The 27,148-nt window shown below is 34.6% G+C and overlaps 1 protein-coding gene across 2 annotated transcripts in view; it reads left to right on the top strand.

Moving 5' to 3' along the window:
- The window catches only part of rapgef5a (Rap guanine nucleotide exchange factor (GEF) 5a), a 71,594-nt gene that overhangs the window by 11,287 nt on the left and 33,159 nt on the right, over window positions 1–27,148 (top strand). Inside the window, exons 3-9 of one of the 2 annotated variants that reach the window (XM_051873825.1) lie at window positions 3,399–3,505; window positions 5,491–5,612; window positions 7,094–7,256; window positions 14,402–14,483; window positions 16,026–16,074; window positions 17,353–17,429; window positions 23,124–23,249. In XM_051873825.1, the coding sequence (XP_051729785.1) occupies window positions 3,399–3,505; window positions 5,491–5,612; window positions 7,094–7,256; window positions 14,402–14,483; window positions 16,026–16,074; window positions 17,353–17,429; window positions 23,124–23,249 (726 nt within the window). Of the gene's footprint in view, window positions 1–3,398; window positions 3,506–5,490; window positions 5,613–7,093; window positions 7,257–14,401; window positions 14,484–16,025; window positions 16,075–17,352; window positions 17,430–23,120; window positions 23,250–27,148 lie in introns of both variants that reach the window. The other variant, XM_051873824.1, reaches the window with a different exon arrangement.

Raw genomic sequence — 27,148 nt, 5'->3', positions numbered from 1 at the left:
TAGAGATTATGATCTTTATCTGTTCTATTCTTTCTGTGACCCCAGAATTTATTAAAGCAATAGACCTTATGTGCCAGAGAAACAAGCGCGCAGCCATCTTCAGAATTTTGTGTTTGAACTTCCGTATATTTTTATGTCATCGCTGTTGAGGAGTAATTAGCTGGTGAAGTGGATTCACTTATTGTAGAGTTAACGAAAGTTATCATAAGCATTGTATGTTTGAAGCGGATGTTCATTCATAAATACGTAAGATCTTACCTTCATGCTGTGGAAACACAAACCGGAAGACAGAACACAACGAGCGCAGAGCTGAAAAGGGGCGGGGCTACAGAAGGTCTATAAGCCACGAGAGAACAAGCATTACCATGTGACCTAACCAGCCACAGTTAAATCTGAAAGCAAAAATCCACTCTGAACTTTTGATGTTTAATGTAGCGTTTTGACCAATGAGATTCCACTGTGGGCGGGACTTGTATGACATCAAGCGACTAGCCAATGTAGTTGTGTTACACTGTAAACCCAAATAAGTTGGCATAACAAAAAAAAATTGAGGTAATCAGTTAAAGGGTTAGTTCACCCAAAAATGAAAATTCTGTTTTACGAAGCTTTACGAATCTTTTGTTTTGAATCAGTGGTTCGGAGCGTGTATCAAACCGCCAAAGTCACGTGATTTCAGTAAACGAGGCTTCATTACGTCGTAATTGTTTCGAAACGTTTCGAAATTTCAATGGTTCACATGACTTTGGCAGTTTGATACACGCTCCGAACCACTGATTCGAAACAAAAGATTCGTAAAGCTTCGAATCTTCATGAAGCAGTGTTTTGAAATCGCCCAACCCTTTAATAAATTCAAAATTTAAGTTAGCAGAACTGGCTCATACATTATTTTTGTACTCATACATTTTGATTGCTCTTAACTTGAAATATTTGAGTAAGCTAATTCATATATTTAACTTAAAATATCATGTAAACTCAACTTAAATACTTTTAGTAATGGAAACTTGGCTAGCTTTAAGTAAGTAATTCAGTAAATGCTAACTTGCTAATTGGTAACATGTGCTGCGTCCGAAATCTAATACTTCTCTACTATATAGTATGCAAAAAACAGTATGCGAACAGAGTAGTATGTCTGAATTCATAGTATTCGAAAAACATTAGGCGAAAAGTACCCGGATTACTTACTACTTCCGGCGAGATTCTGAAGTGCGCATACGATGGACACTTTACTATCCCATGAGGCCACGGGAGAGGATTTGTGAATGGAGTTGAAGGAACATAACTGACGCTGGTAGGTCATGTGACAGTAACAACATGGCGGATGTACATAGTACATCCGGATTTAATTCATACTACACACATTTGTACTATAAAGAACGTGCTTTTCAACGGTCGTGAAGTAAATTTAAATTCAAATGTAGTACCTACTCAGTACGTGATTTCGGATGCAGCTACAATGTTTTGATAGCATTAGCATAGCATAGTAATTGTTAAATGAGTACAGCAATATAATATAACATTTAACATATCTGTTTTCAAACCACCAAGCTCATGCTCCACTTGTCACCATGATGGTAACATAGCAAAATTAACATTGCAAAATATTAAACACTACAAAAAATCTCCCTCTTAACATTAATCTTACACACACACACACAAAACATTATATAACATTTTTAGCATTTACTCTCCCTTTCGAGTGTCATTCGCAAAGCATGCTGGGAAATAGAAATCCCAGCCTAGTTTCAGTTAAATTTAAGTTCATGTAAATTAAAAGAATCAAGTTCATAAAACTCAAAACAATGAAACAATTCAGATTATTTAAAATGTGTCAGTTTTGTGAACTCAAAAGAAAATGAAAGTTCTAAATACTCAATAATTTGATTGAACTAATTTGTTTAATTTAAGTTTACCCTACTCAAACTAATTAATTATTTTGCGCATTATGAGATAATAATGAGAGTTTGTTGCTTTATCCCTCCTGGTTTTACAGTGATTTTACCTCAGTAGCGGGTGTACTTAAGCATATTGCAAAGCCAGGTCCCTATAATTTAGATACTTTAGTAAAATGAATATAAAGCACAGCCTTATTGCTTTAATACAGTTCAAGAACTGTTCAATAAATAGCTACATTTATTAATACTAATAATCTAAATGTTTTTTTTTTTCTTCATCCAATTAGAATTTAGAATCTTCATTGTAGCTCAAAGCAGTGAGTGTTTTTGGTGTCAGTTGCTCTGTGGGTCAAATGTCGCGGCCAGGGGTCGTGACCTCTGACCTCATACGGGGCATCTGTGTGCTGAAGGTGTCGCTATGGATTCTGACAGTCTTATTAAACGCGATCAATAATGCTGAAGGTGCTTCTGAGTGGATCAGAGAGGCCAGTGTTGTATTGATTAAAGTGAGTCGAGAGCGAGACAGATGGAACGAGAGGTTTAGGAGGAAGCGTTATGATATCCGTGAATAGATATGCAAACTGTGCTTGTCAGCAGAAATTCACACACATACACACAGCAGGTGATGTTACTGTGTAGATGTAGGTCAAATGTGGCTGAGGTTGTCTTGCACTGTATATTCTACTTCTGTATTCTTAATAATCAAGCTAAACACACACACATGTTTGTTTTTCAATCATGACTTTACAGCTGATTTCAATTGCTTTTACACTGATCTAGTGGTATTTTCTCTCCCTTAACCTTAAGCATAACCATTTTTACATTTTTTATTAAGATATGATTTAGTATCACTGTAAAAAGTGGCAACCTGCTATTGTTTACTTAAAGAGCTATTTCTGCCTGATTTGACCCATAAAAATGAAGTTTGTTCCTATAAATTAATGTATTTAGGTTGATTCAGTGATGTTAAATAATATTTGTGACTTGGATATAACTAGTCAATTTAGATGTTACTGATATGTTTATTTAGCTGATTTCCTCACAAAGACTGTTGACTGCTGATTTCTGTTTTTTGCTATCCCCATGTGCACATTTACGTTTAATCACCAAAACGTACACGTTTATATAACAAAACACATTAACATTAATCCCACAGGACAAATACATTGCTCAATTATTGCTCTTTCACAGGCTTAAGTTTTCAATTATGATTCATTTAAGCACCTTTCCTCATTGAATTTCATAGCACATATAAAAACAGACACAAAAGAGTAAATTGTTATAGTATAGAGCTATAAAATTAGTGTGAATTGCAGCTTAGATCATTTGTGAGAATGGAAAAACATCTGAAAAAGCCTCTTTTATTGCTGTCTAGGAGAAACAGCTGAGATATTAAAGAGATTATATTTATGCATTTTTCTTTCCTTTGGATGTCATTATATTTATGATATTTATGTTACACCGCGTCAACTTTTAATTATAATCTGAAATGTCTCTGTGTGACAGACGTGTTCCCAGAGTTTTCCCTGCGCTGGACGAGCACTGAGAAATGCGTTTCTGTCTCATGGACCGTATCCAGCAAAAGACAAGATTCACCTCGCTCGGATCATCAGGTGACAGCTTTACATTGAATTCACTTTATTCAAAGCTTTATTATAGCAGTATACACACTGCAGTTCAAGAAATTGTATTCAGCAGCGACACGTTAAATCGATCAAAAGTGACAATAAAGACATTTATAATGTAAAAAAAAGATTTATATTTCAAATAAATTGTTATTTTTAACTTTCTGTTCATCAAAGAATCCTGAAAAAAGGGTTTCCACAAAAAATATGAAGCAGCACAACTGTTTTCAACACTGATAATAATCAGAAATGTTTCTTGATCATCAAATCATCATATTAGAATGATTTCTGAAGGATCATGTGACACTTAAGACTGGCGAAATGATGCTGAAAATTCAGCTTTGATCACAGGAATAAATTACATTTTACAATATATTCACATAGAAAACAGTCATTTTAAATTGTAATAATATTTCACTGTTTTACTGTATTTTTGATCAAATACATGCCGTCTTGTTGAGCAGAAGAGACTTCTTTCAAAAATATTAAACATTTTGAATAGTAGTGGGAATTGAATCCATGACTTTGGCGTTGCGTCATGCTGTCTCAGTTGAATTTGTGTCATATATCTTGTACTGTGGTTGTGTGATTTAACTTGTGTGAAGTTACAATAATGTTCATCAAACGCAGGATCAATGTAAAAGAGGGTAAAAGAGTGTTTGAGGGTCATAGTGTGTGTGCGGATGGTTCGGCTGAATCATCAGCTGTCGATTATCGCTCTGACGGATGGCCGCTGTCCAAACTTCACTCGACTGGATAAAAATGTCCCATCAGAAGGTGGAGTGTGAACGTGTGACATGCTTTTAAAGAACGCAGTGAGAAATAGATGAAGCTAATGGAAATGAGCTTGACATGAAAATGCAAATCAGTGACAGTGTGATAATGTTACACAGCATATCATATTAAAGCAATGAGAGTGTTACAGTGATTTTAATTGAAGTCAACATGAAATCTAAAAATGTGTTTTGCATTTTCGTCTTTTTATTTTTAACCCCCTTCATCCACTTCTGCCTATCGTGATCCAATCAATTCCTGCCTCTTATTTGGAAATACTGTACTTCACATTACAGAAGTTAAATGGGATGCAAACACTGTTTTATGTTGATTTTAAAGGATTAGTTCACTTCAGGATTCAAATTTTCTGATAATTTACCATGTCATCCAAGATATTTTTGTCTTTCTTTTTTCAGTCGAAAGGAAATTAGTGTTTTTGAGTAAAACATTCCAGGATTTTTCTCCATATAGTGGACTTCACTGGGGTTCAGCGGGTTGAAGGTCCAAATGTCAGTTTCAGTGCAGCTTCAAAGGGCTCTACATGATCCCAGACGAGGAATAAAGGTCTTATCTAGTGAATTGGTCATTTTCTTAAAAAAAATAAAAAATTATATACTTTTTAACCACAAATGCTCGTCTTGCACTGCTCTGCGATGTGCCACGCATTACGTAATCCTGTTGGAAAGGTAGGTGGAAGTACCGATCCAGTGTTTACAAAGCGAACGTGCAAAGACTAAGTCAAACGCCCTTTACGAAAAAAGGTACAACAACAATGTTGGACGATTTTGAAGTTGGAGGAGAAAATGAGGTACTTCCGCGGTACTTCCGGCTACGTCATGTGTGACCTTTCCGACGTGATTACATCATGTGTGGCGCATCACAGAGCAGTGCAAGACGAGCATTTGTGGTTAAAAAGTATATGCATTTTTATTTTTTTTTAGAAAATGGCCGATCGTTTCGCCAGATAAGACCCTTATTCATTACTCCAGTCTTCAGTGTCACATGATCCTTCAGAAATCATTCTAATATGCTGATTTGCTGCTCAAGAAACATTTCTGAAAAACATTTCTGAAATCTATTATAATATTATAAATGTCACTTTTGATCAATTTAATGTGTCATTGCTATATTAAAGTATTAATTTGGTCACTACTGTATGTACGGTAGAGGGAGAGAGTAACACGTGTGTGTCCGTACAGGAGGAGTTATGTTGGAGTAGAGCTGGTCCAGTGGCTCCTGGAACAGTGTGTGTCAGTTCAGTGCCGGTTAATGGCGTCCCGTGTCTGGCAGGTGCTTCTGGAGCTGGGAATACTGCACTCAGGTAACACACACCAGTGCTATAGACTATTATAGGTTTTGCTAATATTTTGAGTTATATTTTTTATTTTTTATTTTCTGTTTTCATTTTAAATTTCATTAAAGGGTTAGTTCACCTAAAAAATTAAAATAATGTCATTTATTACTCACCCTCATGTCATTCCACACCCGTAAGACCTTCGTTCATCTTCAGAACACAAGTTAAGATATTTTTGATGAAATCCGATGGCTCAGTGAGGCCTCTATTGAGAGCAATGACATTTCCTCTCTCAAGATCCATAAAGGTACTAAAAACACATTTAAAACAGTTCATGCGAGTTCAGTAGTTCTACCTTAATATTATAAAGCGACAAGAATATTTTTGTGCTGCAAAAAAAAAAAAAAAAAACGACTTTTCAACAATATAGTGATGGGCCAATTTCAAAACACTGCTTCAGAGCTTTACACATCAAATCAGTCACGTGATTTCAGCAGTTTAGCCGTTTGATAGGAGATCCGAATCACTGATTCGATTCGTAAAGCTCCGAAGCAGTGTTTTGGAATCGGCCCATCACTATATTGTTGAAAAGTCGTTATTTAGTTTTTTTGGCGCAAAAAAAGTATTCTCGTCGCTTTACAATTTTAAGGTAGAACTACTGAACTCACATGAACTGTTTTAAATATGTTTTTAGTACCTTTATGGATCTTGAGAGAGGAAATGTCATTGCTGTGAATGCAGGCCTCGCTGAGCCATCGGATTTCATCAAAAATATCTTAATTTGTGTTACGAAAATGAATGAAGGTCTTACGGGTGTGGAACGACATGAGGGTGAGTAATTAATGACATTATTTTCATTTTTGGGTGAACTAACCCTTTAAAGTTTTAGTCATTTTGTTGTGCATTTTTATCATTTTTATTCATTTATTTGGGCCCACTTTATGTCTTTAATATTTAATATTTTTATGTACTAACATTTAAATGAATCATTTGATTCAATGCATTTAAAGAACCCCACAGAACCTTTCTTTCTAAGAATGTATAGAATTTCTTATATGCATGGAATAAAGTGCAGTATAACTACTGTATCCCTAATACTGTAAAGTGTGGAGAATCAACTTTGATATAAAATTAAGTTGTTCAGTCATGATGTAAATTTATAGGCCAACCCAGAAGGCTAATTCGCCATGGGTTCCCACTGGAATTTATAATGGGTTTTTAGGGAACCATTTCAGAAATTCCACTGGGAAAATTGTAATTCTCTAGGACCACAAACTTCAACAGCTCTACATCAACCACACACAAATCACATCATACGCTGAAAAAATTAGTGTAGAAACAATTTTCGCTTTTAATTTTAACAGCAATGTAACAATTAATTACAAAAAACGGAAAGTAAGACTGAAATAGTATTTTCTTGTAAAACATACTCCAATAATAGTTCTATTTACAATTTCAGAAGTCATTTTTTACAGTGTATGTGTACCGTGTCTCTGTCTTCCCTTCAGTGGACCAGCGGCTGGTCTTTGAAGACTCAAACACGTACTATCAGTTCTCGTTTGAGGAGTGTGACGCTCAGGGCTGTGAATTTCGCAACGAGGAGGAATGGCAGAACGGTGTTCGTCTTCTGCTGCAGCTCGTCCCCTACGTCCAGTTCAGGGTCGTGAGCCCGTAAGTACAAACATCATGCATGTTACACTAACTCTGTCGTGGTTAATGTGCTCAGTCAGTCAATATGTACAGAATGCTACTCATGTTAATTTTGCCATATGCACTATATATTATGTGCAGTATGTAAACTTTCTATATGCACAGTATTCAGCAGTATTTGGCAGAATGTGCAGCATTCAGCTAGAGCACACTAATATATATAAAGTAGAGTATTGTATCATAGTTTGTTTGACATTATTTACAGAAATAGTATGCAGTATATACTGTGCAGTGCACTAGTCACCATGATTGTCCTTCATGTGTCCATCTGTTTGATTTGGATGTAGCAGGAAACTGATTGCTCTCTTGACCTTTTGATTTGGTTTTTCCCTGTTAATCCTGTTTAACCACAAATTCTCCTCAGGAAGCAGGAAATATAATGAGTGTGTGTTTGTTTTGTGTGTGTGTGTGTATATAGGCTCAGGTGTATGAGCTTTAGATGTGTATTTCTTTCTTGTACAGAGGCATCGTCTTTGCTAATCATGTTATTTATTTGATTTTGTTATAGTAGTTATATACTACTGTTCATAAGTTTGGGGTCAGTAAGATTTTCTTTTAGAAACCTTTCTTATTATTATCAATGTTGAAACAGTTGTGCTGCTTAGACGTTTTACTTCTTTAAACTCTTTTTTTGTATCTTTATATACTCGTATTCAGCAAGGATGCATCAAATTGATCAAAAGTGACTGTAAAGACATTTACAAAAGATTTATGTTTCAAATAAATGCTGTTCTTTTGAACTTTCTTTTCAAAGAATCCTAAAAAAAATGTATCAGGGTTTCCACAAAAAATATGAAGCAACTGTTTTCAACACTGATAATAATAAGAAATGTTGCTTGAGCAGCAAATCAGCATATTAGAATGATTTCTGAAGAATCATGTGACACTGAAGACTGGAGTAATATTTCTTAAAGGGATAGTTCACCCAAAAATGAAAATTCTGTCGTTCCAAACCCGTAAGACTCTCGTTCATCTTCGGACCACAAATGAAGATCTTTTTGATGAAATCTGAGAGATTTCTGTCCCTCCATAGCCAGCTACACAACTGACACTTTGACACTTCAAAAAGTTCATAAAGAGATCATAAAACTAATCCATATGAATTGAGCGGTTTAGTCCAAAGTCTCTGAAGAGACTCGATTGCTTTATATGATGAACAGACTGAATTTAGGCTTTTATTCATATATAAACACTGATCAGCGAACATAAACAGAACCAAACCTGCTTGATGTGCGAGAACAAACCTCATTGGTTCTTGCGGAAGCTCAAACGTGATGCGTAACACGAGAATGAACCTCATTGGTTCTTGCACGTCAAGCAAACATGCTTGAGCTTCTGTTTACCACAACTGATGTGTGAGTTGATGAATGTTTATATGTGAATAAAAGCCTAAATTAAATCTGTTCATCATATAAAGTACTCGAGTCTCTTCAGAAAATTTGGACTAAAACGCTCAATTCAGTTTTATGAAGCGAAAAAATAGGGTCAGTTGAGTAGCTGTCTATGGACGGACAGAAATCTCTCAGATTTCATTAAAAATATCTTCATTTGTGCTTCGAAGATGAACTAAAATCTTACAGGTTTGGAGTGACATGAGGGTGAGTAAATGATGACAAAATTTTCATTTTTGGGTGAACTAACCCTTTCATGTTACTATTTTTTCTGTATTTTTCAAATGCAGTCTTGGTGGGCATAAGAGACTTCTTTAAAAAAAAAAAAAAAAGGTTAAAAAAATCTCACCAACCTAAAACCTTTGAACGGTATTGTATTTCTGTATAGTACTATCACAAAAGAGCAGTTAATTACTTTAAGAGGTATAAGTGGATGGTAACTGTTCCCCACCTCCAAAATCCCAGTTTAGCTTCAGGACTCGAGGCATTTGACATCAAACACAAAAGATATGGCTCTTTTTAAAAGAAGATAAGCTTACATTCAACATTGTTTTTCCCTGTTGTCCACGACCCGATCAGAACAGACCTGCGGCATTTTTTGGGTCACTGAGTCAACCTCAATTCGATTGAACTAAGCTACGTGTAGATTAAAGCATTTGATTGGCTTAAACATGTCTTTGCTAAAGATGATGGGATTGAGAACGTGTCCGTCCTATAATACTTTCATCGCTTCAAGTGTGTCTGCGGTGAGATTTGATTCAGCCAGGCTGTTTTGTTAGCAGTGAAGGGACGAGCTTGATATCGCAGAGAGATGTGAACTGCAAGATTAAATTTGAACAGACAGCTGATGTCATTTTCAGGAAGGTGAACATGGGATGGCGTCCCGTGTCCACGGCAGCATTTTTGTTCCTCCCTGACGGAATTGGAAGTGACACGGCTTGGCCTCGGTGACACCAGACGCCGGGCTGTTCGATCCCGTTCGGCTTCACAGAGCCGCGCTTCGACCCCAATCAGCCAGAATCTCTTTGCCTCCGCGTTTCTCATCACGCCGCATGCAGCCGAGAGTGTATTAAACCAGAAATGAGATCCTCACACACAAGCCAACCAAATGAGATCAAATGAAAAAACTCATGCAAGTTTGCTGATATTGCCGCACTGCAATACCCCGCGCCGTTTCTGAATCTACAGCCTCACGGCAAGAGAAATTTTAGTTTACTCGAGTTCTGACTGAGCAGTCTGAACCGAATGTGATGAGATTAAATTCTGGATACTGCAGAATAATACAAAAAAACAAAAAATGAATAGACAACACGTCTTTTTATTGCGCTGTCACGCAAAAAACAAACAGCACGACCAGTGCAGTTCAGTTCGTCAGCGAATGAGCATTGTTTTAATGAATCATCAAAAAAGATTCAAGTTATCGATTTGGATCGGTCTAATGCATGGGGGTCAAACTCACCTTAGGTTGAGGGCCGGATGGGAAAAAATCTAACCGTGTGCGGGCCGAGTTACCCTTTTTAATCCTTAGTGCACTGAAATTTAGCCGACATTAATATTACCCATACAAACTACAAATTAATTCGCAAGAAAACTAGAAAAACACACTGTTCTGTGAAAACTGCTTTTTTACAGTGATTATTATGATTTTTCATGGCTGATTCCAGTTTTTACAAGCAAATTGGCCGATTCCGATTCGGTTGCCCATTTTTTTCTTTGTTGAAGCAAATTTATTTGTTGTTTATTTGCTCTATAAGAGACAAACTGGCCTTAAAGGATTAGTTCACTTCTGAATGAAAATTTCCTGATAATTTACTCACCCCCATGTCATCCAAATTGTTCATGTCTTTCTTTCTTCAGTCGAAAAGAAATTAAGGTTTCTGAGGAAAACATTCCAGGATTTTTTTCCATATAGTGGACTTCACTGGGGTTCAACAGGTTTAAGGTCCAAATGTCAGTTTCAGTGCAGCTTATTTTCTATTATTGTTCAAATCATCCCCCGGGCCAGATTGGACTTCGTCATTTGCCGAATTCGGCCCGCGGGCCGTATGTTTGACACCACTGGTCTAATGAATTAAGATGTGATCGCTTAAGATGCGAACTTGGCAAGCATATGCAAAGAATCAGGTTGACAATAAAGGCCACATTTGGTGTTAATTATTGTCAAGATTAAAGAAAAAAACTTCTGAATGGTTGTATAGTGGTGTGCACTGAAAAAAAAACAATTTTCATTCAGAAATTGCTATTAAATTTCACAATTAATTACAAAGAAACTGAAAATAACACTTTGAATTGACGTGAAATGTTGAAGTGGAAAGACTGAAATGGTAATGCTCCAATTATGTTTATTTGCAACTTTGAAAAATAATTTTTCATAGTGCAGCTACAGTATTTACCAGCTGACTAGACTGGTTAGGTCTAGTTATGGAAGAAAAACAATTCAGTTAATAAACACTATTGACACTGTAGTGATATTTTGGCACATGCAACCTTTATTATTTCAGATGCAACATGTAAAAAAGATGGTCAAAATAGTCTGACCTTTGTTTCCGCTGTAGTTTTTGTGTGGTTTTGTGTGAATATGTGCTTTGTGCGGATGTGATTGTGGTTTCTGTTGATTTGTGTTGTGCTGGTCGTGACTGTCTCTTCAGCAGAATAAAAAACCCCTGGAGCTACAGGAAGGACAGCTTTTAGCCAAGATTGTTTGGATACTGCTACGCTTTCAGCCACCTACACACACACCTCGCGCTGCACGGCTCATTTGCATGTTATTTGAATTTTATCTTCAGCTCTGGTGAAACTAGTAATGGTTCTGTGGGCTGAATGAGCGTGCATTTGCGTACAGTATGTGTGTGTGTGCTTGTGTCTACATTTGCCTGCCTGTGTGCATTTGAGTGTCTGTGTTTGCATGCATATGTGTGTGTGAATTGCACTCTCGTGCCTGACTCATTTAGAAGTCGCCGCCATTACAAATCACTTCACCCATCGTGTCTCGTGAAGCAGAGACAGACGAGGAGGAGAGATGTATCGTGTGATGAAAGAGCGTCAGTCGTGTGATGAATGGACTGACAGTGGAGGAGAAGGAGGGAAACTTTGGCCCACTTCTCAAACTCACTGGCCCAGTTTTAGCTGTGTGATATGGAGGGATGTGCTGGAGGTTTCCGCTCCACAGCTGCTTTGTCCCAGATTATAGCAGTTTTCAGTTTATTCTGCTTATGTTGTGGTTTATACGCAATCTGCTCTAAAAATAATAAAACTTTTTAAATCCGTAATGAACTATATAGCTAATGCATAAACACTATTTAGTGAAAAATAAAGGCTTTTGTAAAATGTTTAGGTGCTTTAAAGAACCTCAAACAATGATCTGAAGAACCTATAATGAAAAATCAATAATTAATTTCCTTTAATTATTAAAGAACCATATAGTAACTCAGGAGACCTATGCAGGCAAAAATTATTTTTATTTTTAAGATGGACACACTTTAAGGTTACATTATTAATACTAATTAACTACAGTAATATTAATTAACTGCATGTACTTACTATAGAGTTACGGTTAGGGTTTGTTGGATTTATATGATTTAATTTTGTACATCAGTCCCACATGAATCAATTAAGTTAAACATAATTTGTTCATGTAACTTCAACATCATGGAATTAAGTCATTTTAAGTGACCCAATTAAGTAGTCTCAAAGTGAATTTTCTATGGCTCCCTGACATGATTCAGGCATTCAATTTCATATATTTTAGTGTCACACAACTAAATTATAAGACTGTACTAGCTAGTTAACAAACTTTTAGCTAGCAATAGCACACATTAGCATCTTAAATGCTAAGCATTAAAGGGGTGGTTAATTATGATTTCACTTTTGAAGTGTTGTTGTCATGCCGTCATTTTACGCCGGACTGCTTCACAAACGAGGGTCAATTCAACGAAAAAAGATTAACATGACGGCACATAGTCGATGAGTTGAATCAACTCCACAGCAACTACATAAATTTATCCACTAACCATTCAGAAACGTTCAGTTTCATTCTAAAAGTTGTAACTTCTTTCTGAGTCTCTCCATCAGTGTCGACTCCGGTTTGAACAATGTAAGGCTGAACACCGTTACTGACAATCCTCATTTTGGCTGCGTGAGATTCTCCAGCTTTGTTGTTGTTGAGCAACTGAAGCGTGAGCTGTTAAAGCTCCGCCCTCTTCTGGAAAGGGGGCAGGGAGCAGGAGCTCATTTGCATTTAAAGGGACACACACAAAAACGGCGTGTTTTTTGCTCACACCCTAATAGGGGCAAATTTGTCAAGCTATAATAAATGATCTGTGGGGTATTTTGAGCTGAAACTTCACAGACACATTCTGGGGACACCAGAGACTTATCTTGTGAAAGGGGCATTATAGGTCCCCTTTAAATGCTCCTTCAACAAAGCAGTAATGAAGTTAGCTGTATCAGTTCACAGCCTAGGCAAATGCTTGATTTCAAAGCAATTTGAACAAGCAGCAGAAATCTTTTTTTTTTCAGTGAGGCTTAGTTACTTGTAATTATGCATAATTTGCTGTTATTATTATAGTAAGTACATGTAGTAACGTGTAACTCTGTCACCTTAAAATCAAGTTTTACCAGAACTTTTTTATTTTCTAGTTCTTTAGGAAAATCAAAACAATGATCTGGAGAACATATAATGAAAAATCAAGAACTTTTCTTTAATTATTAAAGAATAATATAGTAACTCAAGAACCCTTGAAGATTTTTATTTTTAAGAGTGTAAGTGTGGGGTGGGGATTTGATCCTAAAAATGGCTTATTTTTGCCTAAATTTTGTCCAACATACCTTATATACATTTTAAACTTCATATATCACATGCCAAATAGCTTCATGTGTGTTTTGGAGCATCATGTGTAATGCAGTGCACCACCAACAGGAGGCAGTAGAGAGCAGAGAGGGCTTGAGATTGTAGCTATGTGTGTGTGTGTGATGGAATGGCATACGACCATAACTGGCATACTATTTTTTCAGTATGTAATATGTAAACTGTGCACAGTATGTGCATTTTCTGTTGGCATAGAATACCATAGACATAACCTATACAACATTTGCCAAAAAGTGCAGTATGCAGCCAGAGCACACTGCATGAGTTACTGCTTCCCATAATGCATTGCTCTTGATTTGACCTTCTATTTACAAAGTGGCAAATAAAGCAAAATCAACCACTTTTTTTTTTTTTTTAAATGTGTTTCCTGATTTATTATGTGATTGTATTACCAAAAATGTAGGCTTTTTTACTCAAAAGTGGATAAAAATGCGAAATGGCTGTTTTTATTTCTGACACAATTATGGGTCTGAATTTACATGCACAATATAATATTCACCATGGAAAGCCTGTTTATATTGCACGGTATACAGTACACTAGTATTCATGTCCTAAATGGTGCCTTAATCCCTTGACGTCTTTCTCCACGTCCACAGTTTGTTGAGAGAACGCCGCTTAGCTTGTCAGTTGGAATCCATATCAGTGCTTCTTTCCACAGTTGTGCATCGAGGGCACTTCTGAAACCTGGGACACACATCAAGTGCACCATTTGGGACGAGGCCTATTTTGAACATGACATCTGCCATCTTGTCTTACAGAACATCACTGTCGTAGAGGTCGACTCACATGAGACAGTCATGCATTGTCACTTCAGAGGTGTTTTATCAAGTGTGTGTGTTCTTTTGCAGACCCGAGGAAGACCCCGACAGAAAGCGCGATATCTGCAGTGAGATACTCCAGATGAAGGCTCTGGAGAGACTCACGTCTACGGTAAGTGTGCGTGTGTTTGCTGACCCATGTGCCAGATCCCTGACTCCATGTCTTCAGTCCCCTGGTGTGTGTAAATATCCACTCCAGCCTGAAAGAATCTCATCCATCACACGGACACTCGTCTGACACCAGCGGACAGAGAAACCATCCATTTAACTAACCGCTCGCTCTCCAACAAACACCTGCGTAGTCCCGCCACGGCCCGCCATCGCTGTTGTGCAACATTTACTTTTTACATTATTCAGGTCTACAAGGAAACCTGGAAATCACAATCTCAGAATTCTGGAAAAGTCATGGAATTAAAAAAAATCTTAAGTTGTAATTTTTTTTAACAAAGAAAAAAAAGTCTGTAAAAATAATATAGTAAGATGTAAAAATTGTAATATATATATATATATATATATATATATATAAATTCTTCATAACTAGCTGAACATAACTAGAAAAATAGTTACTAAAATGTAAAAAATATTCCTAAAAGTAATTAATTACAGTACTTTACATAGTTTTTACATTTAATTTGTTTAACAAAAATATATATTTTTTTATAAATAAAATAAATATATTGTTTTACATAAAACATGTAACATATATATATATATATATATATATATATATATATATTCCTTCATGTCTAGTTAGTATTTATTTTTATTTATATAAAAATATTTTTATTTTTCTTTAATATATATATATATATATATATATATATATATATATATATATATATATATATTTATTTATTTATTTATTTTTTACAGAAAAATAAATTTGTATATATTTATGTATATTAGTTTTGGTATCTTTTGCATGCATTTATGTGCATTTGCATTTCTTTTGCATTAATGTGTGTGAAAGTGTTTGACCCAGTTTGCACATAATATCTGTCCCTATTTTTAATTCATAATTTGAAAATTTACAATTATAAAACACAAATATGTTTTCAATTATTTTGTTCGTCAGTAAATTAAATACACTGTTAACCATAAACATCATAACGCATTTCCAACAATACATTGCAAATGAACACAAATTTTCACCTTTAATAAGCTATATTTATTTCTGATGAAAAATCTGGATAAAAACTTTTAAAGCAGCTATGCAGATACAAACTTCATCAACATATTTTATATCAACTTAGATATTAAACACAAAAAACCTGCGTGTAGGTGGTGTGACTTAAAGATCAGTTAAAGGTAACACAAAACATAGAGGTACTGTAATTCCCTCTTTACTCTAAATGTTGAATTAATCTCAAAACGGAGGCGAATCTACACAGCTGTCCTCCGGTATCCCATGTGTCCCTGCTGTCTGAGCCGGTCTGCTTTGGGATTCTGGAGTGAATTCCCAGCTCTTCTCCCTGTGCTTTTGTATTTTTAACAGCTGTGGATGTGCTCTAGAGATCTTCATACAGGCAGATTGTCTGCGTTCTGTTTTGGCTGCGGGTGAAGATGAGCTCATTTGCATGTAAAATAAAGTAAAGACGCTGTACTCTTGTGGTTTAACTGGATTACATTCAAAAAAGATGTGTTTTTACTACAGGTGCAGAATGAACTCGCTGCTGCTCTCGCAAGAAAAGCCAAGAAATCAAGTAAGTTGCTTTTATATTCATAGGGATCATATCTTACTGTTTTTGTCCACTTTATCAAGTATTTTTGCACCGTTTTTTAATGACAATTTCCCACCATCTCTCTGATCTTTACAATTAAACTGCCTGTTTTTTTCTTGTTGTACCTTAAAAATCATCCTGTATTATGATTGTTGACGTATAAGATTTGCTATCTGTCCATATAGTTTCTGATGCTCTGTGCTTCTGTAACAGTCGCTGCTAAACATCAAAAAGTCATTGTTGGTGTGTAAAAGTGATGTTCATGTTTATTCAGGTGTTTGTCATTTTTAAAACAAGCTGTTTTTGTAGTTATTTTCAGTAAATAGTATTTTTTTCAGTTCTAAAACAGTGTGTTTTTGTGGTACAGCAACTGCTTTATTTCAAAAGATCAATGAAAATTGTGAATTATTCATGATATTTTTAGCAGAATGCTAAATCATGTTATAAACATGCTAATTCATGCTAGAAATGTATTAAAACATGCTAGCAGCATGCTAGATAATGCTAGAAACATGTTAATTCATGCTAGCAACATGTTAAAATATGGTAGAATGTTAAATCATGTTAGCAACATGTTAATTAATGCTAGAAATGTGTTAAAACATGCTAGCAGAATGCTAGAAACACGTTAATTCATGCTAGCAGCATGTTAAATAATGCTAGAAACATGTTAATTAATGTTAGCAACATGTTAAAGTATGCTAACAGCAAGCTAAATCGTGTTAGCAACATGTTAATTCATGCTAGAAATGTGTAAAAACATGCTAACAGCATGCTAAATAATGCTAGAAACATGTTAATTCATGCTAGCAACATGTTAAAATGTGCTAGCAGCATTCTAAATCATGCTAGCAACATGTTAAAATATGGTAGCAGAATGTTAAATTATGTTGGCAACATGCTAATTAATGTTAGAAATGTGTTAAAACATGTTAGCAGAATGCTAGAAACACGTTAATTCATGCAAGCTACATGGTAAAGTATGCTAGCAGCAGACTAAATCATGTTAGCAACATGATGATGCTAGACATGTGTTAAAACATGCTAGCATGCTGCTAACATGTTTTAACACATTTTTTAACATTAATTATCATGTTGTTAAAAATATGCTAGCAGCGTGCCAAATTATGCTAGAAACATGCTAATTCATGCTAACAGTGTAAGATTTTACAGCTAGATTTGTATAATTTATCAGATGGTCAGTGCATTGCAAATGTGTTACTGTTAACCGTCTGTGTATTTGTACTGCTCTTACTCTAGTGTCAGAAGACGAAAGCTCTGAGACATCAGACAGTTCTCCACAAGAAGCACCAAAACCCACTGAAGACAAAAGCAAGGTGAATGAAGCCGATGAATTACATTAGTTTGTTTGGTTGCTATTTATTTAGCATGCTTCAGTTAAACATGCAAACATATATAATGCAACAGGCATTACCAACATACATGATACAGCACGCCAGAAGTCATAAATAAAAAGTAACAGGCAGATAAATGGACAGTGACATTAATAATGTAATACATTTTCTTAATACAATGTACATAAGGGATAGTGCACAAGTAGCTATGCTAAATAATTAAAGGGACATTAAATATTGATTTGAGTTTAAATTATTGTATTATTTATTACATGAAACTGTCACACCTGTGTAGGAAAATTACAAAACTATTAGACTGCAAAATCTAAATTAGGTACACATGCTAATTCATGCTAGCAATGTGCTAAAACAAGCTAGCAAAATGCGAAATTGTGCTAACAAATGTTAGCAACATGCTAATTCGTGCTAGGAATGTGCTAAAACATGCTAGCAGCATGGTAAAACATGCTAACAACATTCTAATTAATATTAGCAATGTGTTAAAACATTCTAACAACATACTTATTCATGCTAGCAACATGTTAAAATATGCTAGCAGCATGTTAAATCATGTTATCAAAAATGCTAGCAGCATGTTAAATCATGTTTGCAACATGCTTATTCATGCTAGAAATATTTTAAAACATGATAGCAGCATGCTGAATTATGCTAACAACATGCAAATTCATGTCAGGAATGTTAAAACTGTCAGGGTTTTGTACTGTTTTGTCGTTGTTTTCATTGCGTTCACCTTCTGTTTGCTCATCCTCAGTTGACCCAGTTTTCCCATGTGTCTCTGTTTCATCTCATTCACCTGGCCCTTGTTAATTAACTCATTAGTTCCCTCGTTTAGTCCTAGTATAAGTACTCCCTGTTTTGTTCACTTCATTGTCCTGTCTCGTCAGTGTTCGAGTGTGCTATTATGTTTCTTTAAGTGATCTCCTGTGTGTTTCCTTGCTGGAATCTTCAATAAAGGACTATTTTGAGAATTTATTAGCCATTTTGAGTTATTAGCCACGTACCGTAACAAAAACTTGCTATCAGCATGTTAAATCATGTTAACAACATGTTAATTAATGCTAGCAATGTGTTAAAACATGTCAGCAGCATGCTCAGTCATGTTAGCAACATGCTAATTAATGCTAGGAATGTGCTACAACATGTTAGCAGCATGTTAATTCATGCTAGTAACATGTTAAAATATTTTACCATGCTAAATCATGTTAGCAACATGCTACTTAATGCTAGGAATGTGTTAAAATACGCTAGCAGTATGTTAAATCATGTTAGCAACATGTTAATTTGTGCTAGCAATATATATTAAAACATGCTAGTAGCATGCTAAATCATGCTAGCAACATGCTAATTCATTCTAGGAATGTGCTAAAACATGCTAGCAACATAAATGCAGCCTTGGTGAGCAGAAGAGACATCTTTTAAAAACATTAAAAAATCTTAATTATTCCAAACTGACCAGTTGTGTATCCACAACAATAACCTATGAAATGAGATTCAAATGGTCACAGATTGACGGTTTGTTGGTTCAGGGACAGCGAGAGCATCTTAATCGTTTGGCTATGTACTCGTTTAGATTTTTGCAGCCATGTTTGAAGGAACATGAGATTACATGCACAATCATGTTTTTTTCATAAAGCATGTGTGTGTGTGTATATAATACAGGGAGTGGGCAGCAGGAAGTGCTAGTCAAGGCCCCTCGGCATCTTCAAACGTAGGAAACCTCTTACTCTAGATCTGAATGATTCATCGGTCTGATCTCAGTGGTAATACAGACTCAGAATAACACACTAATGGTCTTGTGTAACGTCTGATGTGTGTTGTTGTCCGAAAGGAAGTTCGTTCGTTGAGAGTGTTGTGGTCGGTTTGCATCACCATATCAACCTAATGAAGTTCTCAGGGCGGCACTGCATATATGTGTGTGTGTGTGTGTTTAGTGAAGCAGGGTAAGATCTGATTAGTTCTCCTCTGTGGTTACCATCAACCCAGAGCCTGGACGCTCATTAGCCCATAATTACAGTCAAGGTAATAACAGCTCTCTTTATCTTTCTTGTCTCCCTGACTGCTGTCTTTAGTATCGTCTGTCAGCTCTATAGATTCAATTGTAGTCTCAAACTCAATTTTTACGTTTGCTGAAGACAATATGTGTCATGCTTTGCCATGCGAGTCTACTTGGTTTTCCTGACACCTTCAGTATCTCTTACAGGACGATACAGGAGTACTGTAATGCGATTTATGCGGTAGCATGAGATGAATGTTGTGGCTATTGTGTTGTTGTATTACTTCTTTACAGTTTACACACAGATATTATTGTTATGATTATTGCTATATTAAAGATTATGTAAAACACTTAGTTTAAATATAATATTTTTATGAACTCAGAATTTTATTTTTTTTAATAAATACATGTATTCATGTTCTATTAGTTCTGGTACAGGGATCCACAAGGGTATAATTGTTTGTTATTATTAATGTTATATTAAGTATTATGTAAAAACAATATTTTTAATGAATGTATTTAATTATTTTATTTTTAAAATTATTATTATTATTATTATTATTATTATTATTTTAAACAAATAGTCAATAATGAATTCAATTAATTATTTTTAATAAATTCATGCATTAAATGATATTATCATTTTATATATTTTTCAAAAAATATATAATTTTTTTTTATTTTATTCTAGTTTTCATTTTCTATTGTTGCATTAATTTTTTACAGTTTATGCAAGAATATTAATGTTATTGTTATATTTTATATTAGAATATTATTATAGAAAAATATTTTAAATTACTATTTTTTTGTATTTATTTTGGGTTTAAATGCAACAGAAACAGACTGTTGTAGCTATTATATTGCTGTATTAATTTTGTACAGTTTATGTATCATAGTTATTATTTTTTACAATATTAGTATACAAAACAATTATAATTAGATTAAATAGTTTAATTATATTTTTTGATTAATTGAATGCCTTTAAATGCATAGTTTTTCACTTCTATGCAGTATTGCAGTGAACTCTTGAGTTTTCATTTTCACAGAAAAGTGAAGGAAAAATTTGAGTCTTTAATGCAAATCAAAGTTGTCTTCAGTAACACAACAATAGTGCACTCACACTAATAAATAGTAAATACTAATAAATAGTATTTTAGGCTTCAAGCTTTGGGTTTATTTCAAGTACGAGCACTAATAGTGATGATTTCCTTTAGCTAACACAACAAATTATCATTGGTTAGATCTTAAACTTCCTCTCTGAAGTAGCTGTTCTCCCTAATTACTGTGTAGTATGATGCAGTGTGTGTTTGGTCACGTGATCTTTGTGAATGAATATTTCAGCTTCACTATTACCTCGGTGTAACTGGGCTAAAGAAGCACAGAGTTTACCATGACATATTCATGAGGACGAGCGCACCAGCTTGCGTTTTTTCCGTCTCTGTTGTTCTGAATGGCAGTCCGCCGTATTTTCTCGATGTTTTTACAGTGGTGTGTGTCTGTTTTGCTTTCGTTCTGCCTGTGCCGGTCTGGGATGGTTTTGATGGTGTCAGGGGTATTGTGGGACGGTGGTTTACCTCAGAGGAAACACGCTGTTGTTTCAGCCAATCCAAACACAGCGCTGAGTAAATAAACACAGTGGGCAGCCGGACTCTGATGATAACTGACCCTCACTCGCTATTCAGTGCTGATGTGCTTCTGTCCTCGTGTGCCAGGGAAGCCTTTATCTGCTTGTGATAGTGCAGATGTGTGCTTTAGGATTAGAGCTTTAAAAATACCATTGTTCATTCTCAGTATATCTGCTTTCACTAGTTAGTGGTAGTGTTATTTTTTATATTTCTGTCAGGATCACTATCGTCAAATATGATTGATAATTGCATAGAGTTTGTATTGGTGGTGCGGTTCTGTTCTGGGCAAGAACTCCCTGCGCATCCATGCAGCCTAGCATGGATAAGAGCAGGGAGAGCAGCAATAACCCCCCTAGGGTAAACAGAACAGAACCAATTATGCAGATACAATTAATGTCAATAATTTAACATGTACACATATTTCAAGAATTAGTTTGATTCAGGGGAATCATAAGGCCAGTCCTGACTGAAGAGAGGAGGAGCTAGGGATGGAGGAGGGTAATTAGCTCCTGAGAATGCAATAGCTGCTGATAATACTGAAGAGCTTATATATGGCTGCTGTTATAAGCGTCGTATTCCTATAGGTAGACGTGAGTCACCTGGGAGTCAGCTGATGCCTGACGTGACCTGCCAGAACTGGTGCTAACGCTGGATTGTTAGTTCACCCAATATGAAAATTCTGTAATAACTCATCCTCATGTCGTTCCAAACCCATGAGACTTTCGTTCATCTTCGGAACACAACTGAAGATCTTATTGATGAAATCTGAGAGATTTCTGTCCCTCCATTGACATCCTATGTACTGTAACTGACACTTTAAAGCCCCAGAAAAGTTGAAAAGATGATTAAAGTAATCCATGAAGCTACATGAGTGCTTTGTTTGCACAAAAAATAAACATAATTTACCACTTTATTCACAAAATATTAATCTCCAACGCACGTTCTCGAGAGTAAAACTGATCCATATGAATTGAACGGTTTAGTCCAAATTTTCTGAAGAGACTCGATCGCTTTATATGATGAACAGACTGAATTTAGACTTTTATTCACATATAAACATTGATCAGAGAACATGAACAGAAGCTCAACCGAAACTTCTTGACACGCGAGAACAAACCTCTTCCAGAAGCTCAAACGTGCTGCGTAACACGAGAATGAACCTCATTGGTTCTCGCACGTCAAACAAACATGCTTGAGCTTCTGTTTACCACAACTGATGTAAGTTCAATGGTTATATGTGAATAAAAGCCTAAATTAAATCTGTTCATCATATAAAGCAATATAAACCGCTCAATTCATATGGATTAGTTTTATGATCTCTTTATGACCTTTTTGAAGCGTCAAAGTGTCAGTTGTGTAGTTGTCTATGGAGGGACAGAAATCTCTGAGATTTCATCAAAAATACCTTAATTTGTATTCTGAAGATGAACGAAGGTCTTACGGGTGTGGAACGACATGAGGGTGAGTAATTAATGACAGAAATTTTCATTTTTGGATGAACTAACCCTTTAAATAGAAATAATATTTTACATTATTACTGTTTTACTGTATTTTTTAAATAATGCAGCCTTGGTGAGCAGAAGAGACTCAAAGACATTTAAAAATCTTACTGGCCCCAAACTTTTGAATGGTGATGTAAATTCAAACCTAGTGGAAATTAACTTAGATACAAAGTATGATTGAATGTACCACATCACTGAAAGTCTGTAAATGCCTTCATTCCTCTTTCTCCGCCTCTTTATGGGCGGAGCCACACAGACACGCCCCTCTCTCTCTTTCAAACACACTCTCACATGCGTTTAGAGTTTCTTACAGAGGAAACTCACTCAGATGTTTAGTCCCACAGTCAGAATGAAGGAGAGGATGGATCACTGCACTCCTTCTGCTCCTCTGGTTCACACACAGTAATTCCCGCCGTCATTAAACCCACGGGTCTGGACTTTATCTGGAAGCGTGGCTGCTGTGGCTCTCGTGTGCGTGATGTCGTGGGGTTGTGGATTAAAGTATCTGTTTTCTTTGCCTCCGGCTCTCCAGCAGGCGGGCGTCTGCGCTCTCCGAGCTCCAGATGACTTCTCTCGGTTGGACGTGGTCCAGCGGCTGGCCAAGGACGGGTATCGCTTCCTTCAGAACCAGAACTACCGGCTCCCGGATCGCTCCGCACAGGTAGGACAGCGCTCTCTCTTACCTGCGTCTGTTGGCATAGTAACAGCAGGTCAGGTGTGTAAACTCACCATATCAACTTGTTGAATTGTTTTTAAAGTTCTTTTAGAGTCCCATTTTCTAAAGCTCATGGGTAAAACACTCTTGAAAATAAAGAACCAAACAAGGTTTTATAAGCTGATGTCAGAGGAGAACAATTTTATGTTACATAAAGAAAACCTAAAGAGATTGACTGATAATTTCTCTAATAATTATAAACTGATAAAGTCTCTAATAATTTAGTTTTGGCACCATTATAATTAAATAATAATTAGACTACCATATAAATATAGTATTAATTTTATTTTGCAAAATAAATAATTGCAATATATTTGCAATAATAATACTAATAATAATAATCTGGTACAGTTATATTATTATTATTATTAGTAGTAGTAGTAGTAGTAGTAGTATTTACACCATTGTATTCATAAAAATGTGTTTTGCAAAATAAATATTTGCAATATATTTTCAACAATAATAATAATAATAATTATAATAATAATAAGGTAATTTTATTATTATTATTATTATTATTTACATCAGTGTATTCATGCAAATTTTGCAAAAATAAATAATTGCAATATATTTGCAATAATAATATGAATATGAATATGGTATAGGTATATGATTATTATTTACACTATTTTATTCATGCAAATTTATATTGCAATATATTTAATAATAATAATAATAATAATAATATGGTACAGTTATATTATTATTATTATTATTATTATTATTTACACCATGATATTCATACAAATTTATCTGCAAAATAAATAATCGCAATATATTTGCAATAATATTAATAATATGGCATATTATTATTATTTACACCATTGTGTTCATGCAAATGTATTTTGCAAAAATAAATAATCACAATATATTTGCAATATTAATATTATTAATAATAATAATAATGTGAATATGAATATGGTACGGTTATGTTATTTTTTATTTACACCATTGAATTAATGCACATTTATATAGCAAAATAAAATAATTGCAATATATTTATTAATAATAATAATAAAATAATAATATGGTACAGTTATATTATTAGTATTATTTATAGCACTGTATTCATGCAAATTTATTTTGCCAAAATAAATAATTGCAATAATTATTTCATTTTTTAGGGGTTATGTCTTACAGTTAGTTCAACTTTAAATGAAACACATTTCTCACTAATTAAGTCGGTTTATCTGTGAACATACAGTGATACTGGTTAAAAAGTATTAGTCAAATTGATTATTATTCTCAAAGAACTTCTGAAAAGAGCCAACAGCAAAACTTTTTATATCTCTAATCAACAGTATAACACCTCAAGAACCCAAACAGTAATAAATCCTTGGAGAAGCTGTATTTTAGAGTGTGTAGAGAATGAGATGGTTGTTGTCTCTTCATGTGAGTGTTTTACATGTCTGAGAGTCTTCAGTAAATCACAGCGTAACGTGAAGCTCACTCGTGGCATCGGCGTGGCTGGACTTGTCTGTGAGGATGGAGCTCAGTTTGTGATCTCTCTCTCTCTCAGAGCGTTTGGGGAGTCGGAGAGAGACCTCGTTTCCCTCTGAAGTGATTAAACATTTCTCATGACTAATGCCTCTCATAAACTGTGCTCACTTCTGTGTGAATTACCCCTCAGGGCACTTCGGCACCGTTTGCAGCTCATTTTCTGCTGTTTTTACATATGCATCAGGGTTGAGCATTCATCTTTTAGATTACCAAAAGATACAGCTTTGATTTGTCTGTCTGTAATGGGAGTTTAAGCTCAAGGCCTGGTTGCAAGAAACTCCTTGAGCTAAGAAAAGCCTTTATTTTTATATGCAACTATTTAAAAACGTAACATTATGATTATAAGTGACAAATTATTAACTTGAGGGGTTTGTTGCAACTGGCTACAGATCTTGAAAGTATTTCTGACTAAATCTTTGGGTAAACGCCCACTTTTCACGATCCAATCAACTCCTGATGGATGAAATCAAATCCCGCCCCTTTTATTTCCCTTTTCTCTCAGAAATGCATCATATTAAAGAAATAAAATGAATTGTAAATGCCATTTCGTGTTGAAAGTACAGACCAGAAGTTGTATTTATAAGCGTTTTCCTTATTGATATAAGGTGTTGTTGACGGATGAACCCCTGTGGGGTTTAAACCTAAAGTATTTCAGGTCGTCAACCACTACTAGTCTAGGCCACACCAGCCCATGTTAATTAGTGCTCTGTCTGATCCAGTGTGGGACATCTGAGCCGTTCAGGACTGGTGCTCTGGTGTCACTAGCGGTCATAAATCACACCGCTGAAGGTGTGGCCGATCTCACTTCCTGTCATTGAGCCGTTCTTCCACAGTGTTGTACAGTTGCCATGGTCACACTATGTAGGACTATAGGCACCAGCTGAATGAATAAATCCAGTATCATACAATGTAACAATAAATAATAAATTGATCAGTTATTTTAAATGCAATATTTAAATTAGTGTTATTTTAGTATTATTTATATACAATTATAGTATATATTAATATTTTGAATTGTATTTTTATATTTATATTTTCAGTTTCCATTTTAATTTAAGTTTTAGTAATTTTGTTATACATTTTTGTAAGTTTTATTTTTTGTTTTCTTTAATATTTCTATTTAGCTTTAATGTATTTTTATTTTAGTTTATTATAAGGTATAAGGTATATATATATAAAGTCATTATTGTGTTAAATGAGAAAAGCATGAAATAGACATTACAAAAAAATAGAGAAAAATATTTGATTCAACATAGAATTTATTACATAAATTAATTTAGGCTATATATATTAATTATATTATATTAGCATTATATATATATATATATATATATATATATATATACATACATTTAAAATTAATTTTGATTTAATACAATACCTATTGATACACACACACACACACACACACACATATATATATATATATATGAAATAAAAAGTGTAAATTAATTTTGAATTAATAAATTAACTATATATATTATATGTCTATTTCATGTTATTTCTCATTTAACACAATAATTATATGTAAGTATAAATTTATAAGTATTAAGTCGTAAGTATATTATAAGGTATATATATATATATATATATAAAGTCATTATTGTGTTAAATGAGAAAAGCATGAAATAGACATTACAAAAAATAGATTTAGAAAAAAAATATTTTATTTGATTCAACAAAATTTATTACACATAAATTCATTTAGGCTATATATATGAATCATATTATATTAATATTATATATATATAGATAGATAGATAGATGAATCTAAAAAATTTTTAAATTTTAAAAATTTTAATTTAATAACTTGACACACACACACACACACACATATATAAAATAAAAAATAATTTTGAATTAATAAATGAACTATATATATATATATATATTATATATATATAGTTAACTATATATATATATATATATATATATATTAAATAAAAAATAATTTTGAACTGTTGATTCCTTCGTTTTATATTTAAGTGGCACTCCCAGTCGTCCATTACACACATTGTCGGCAGCAAAAATGCCAAAAAGCGTATTGACATAATCCAGCTCATGTTTAGGTTGGACAGAAGTGTTGCATTGTTTCTTTTCCCTGTTCATGACCGTGTGCTTTTATCACCGGCTCCAGAGAGGCCTTACGTAAGCCAGGGTGATGTCTGGAGACACGCAGAACGGCTGGATTACACATTTGTCCATACATCTTTTTCCTAAAAAGATCTTTATGCAGCTTTTGTAATTAAATCATTTCCAGAGTTATAATGGGATTTCCTTTCCCAGATCCTGTACAGAGACCAAGGGTTGTGCTGCGAATGGAGTTTGTGTGTGTGTGTGTCTGG

Source organism: Ctenopharyngodon idella, chromosome 19 (assembly GCF_019924925.1).
Source record: "Ctenopharyngodon idella isolate HZGC_01 chromosome 19, HZGC01, whole genome shotgun sequence".
In the NCBI taxonomy this organism is placed as follows: domain Eukaryota; kingdom Metazoa; phylum Chordata; class Actinopteri; order Cypriniformes; family Xenocyprididae; genus Ctenopharyngodon; species Ctenopharyngodon idella.
This window is presented reverse-complemented; position numbering and strand designations above follow the sequence as displayed.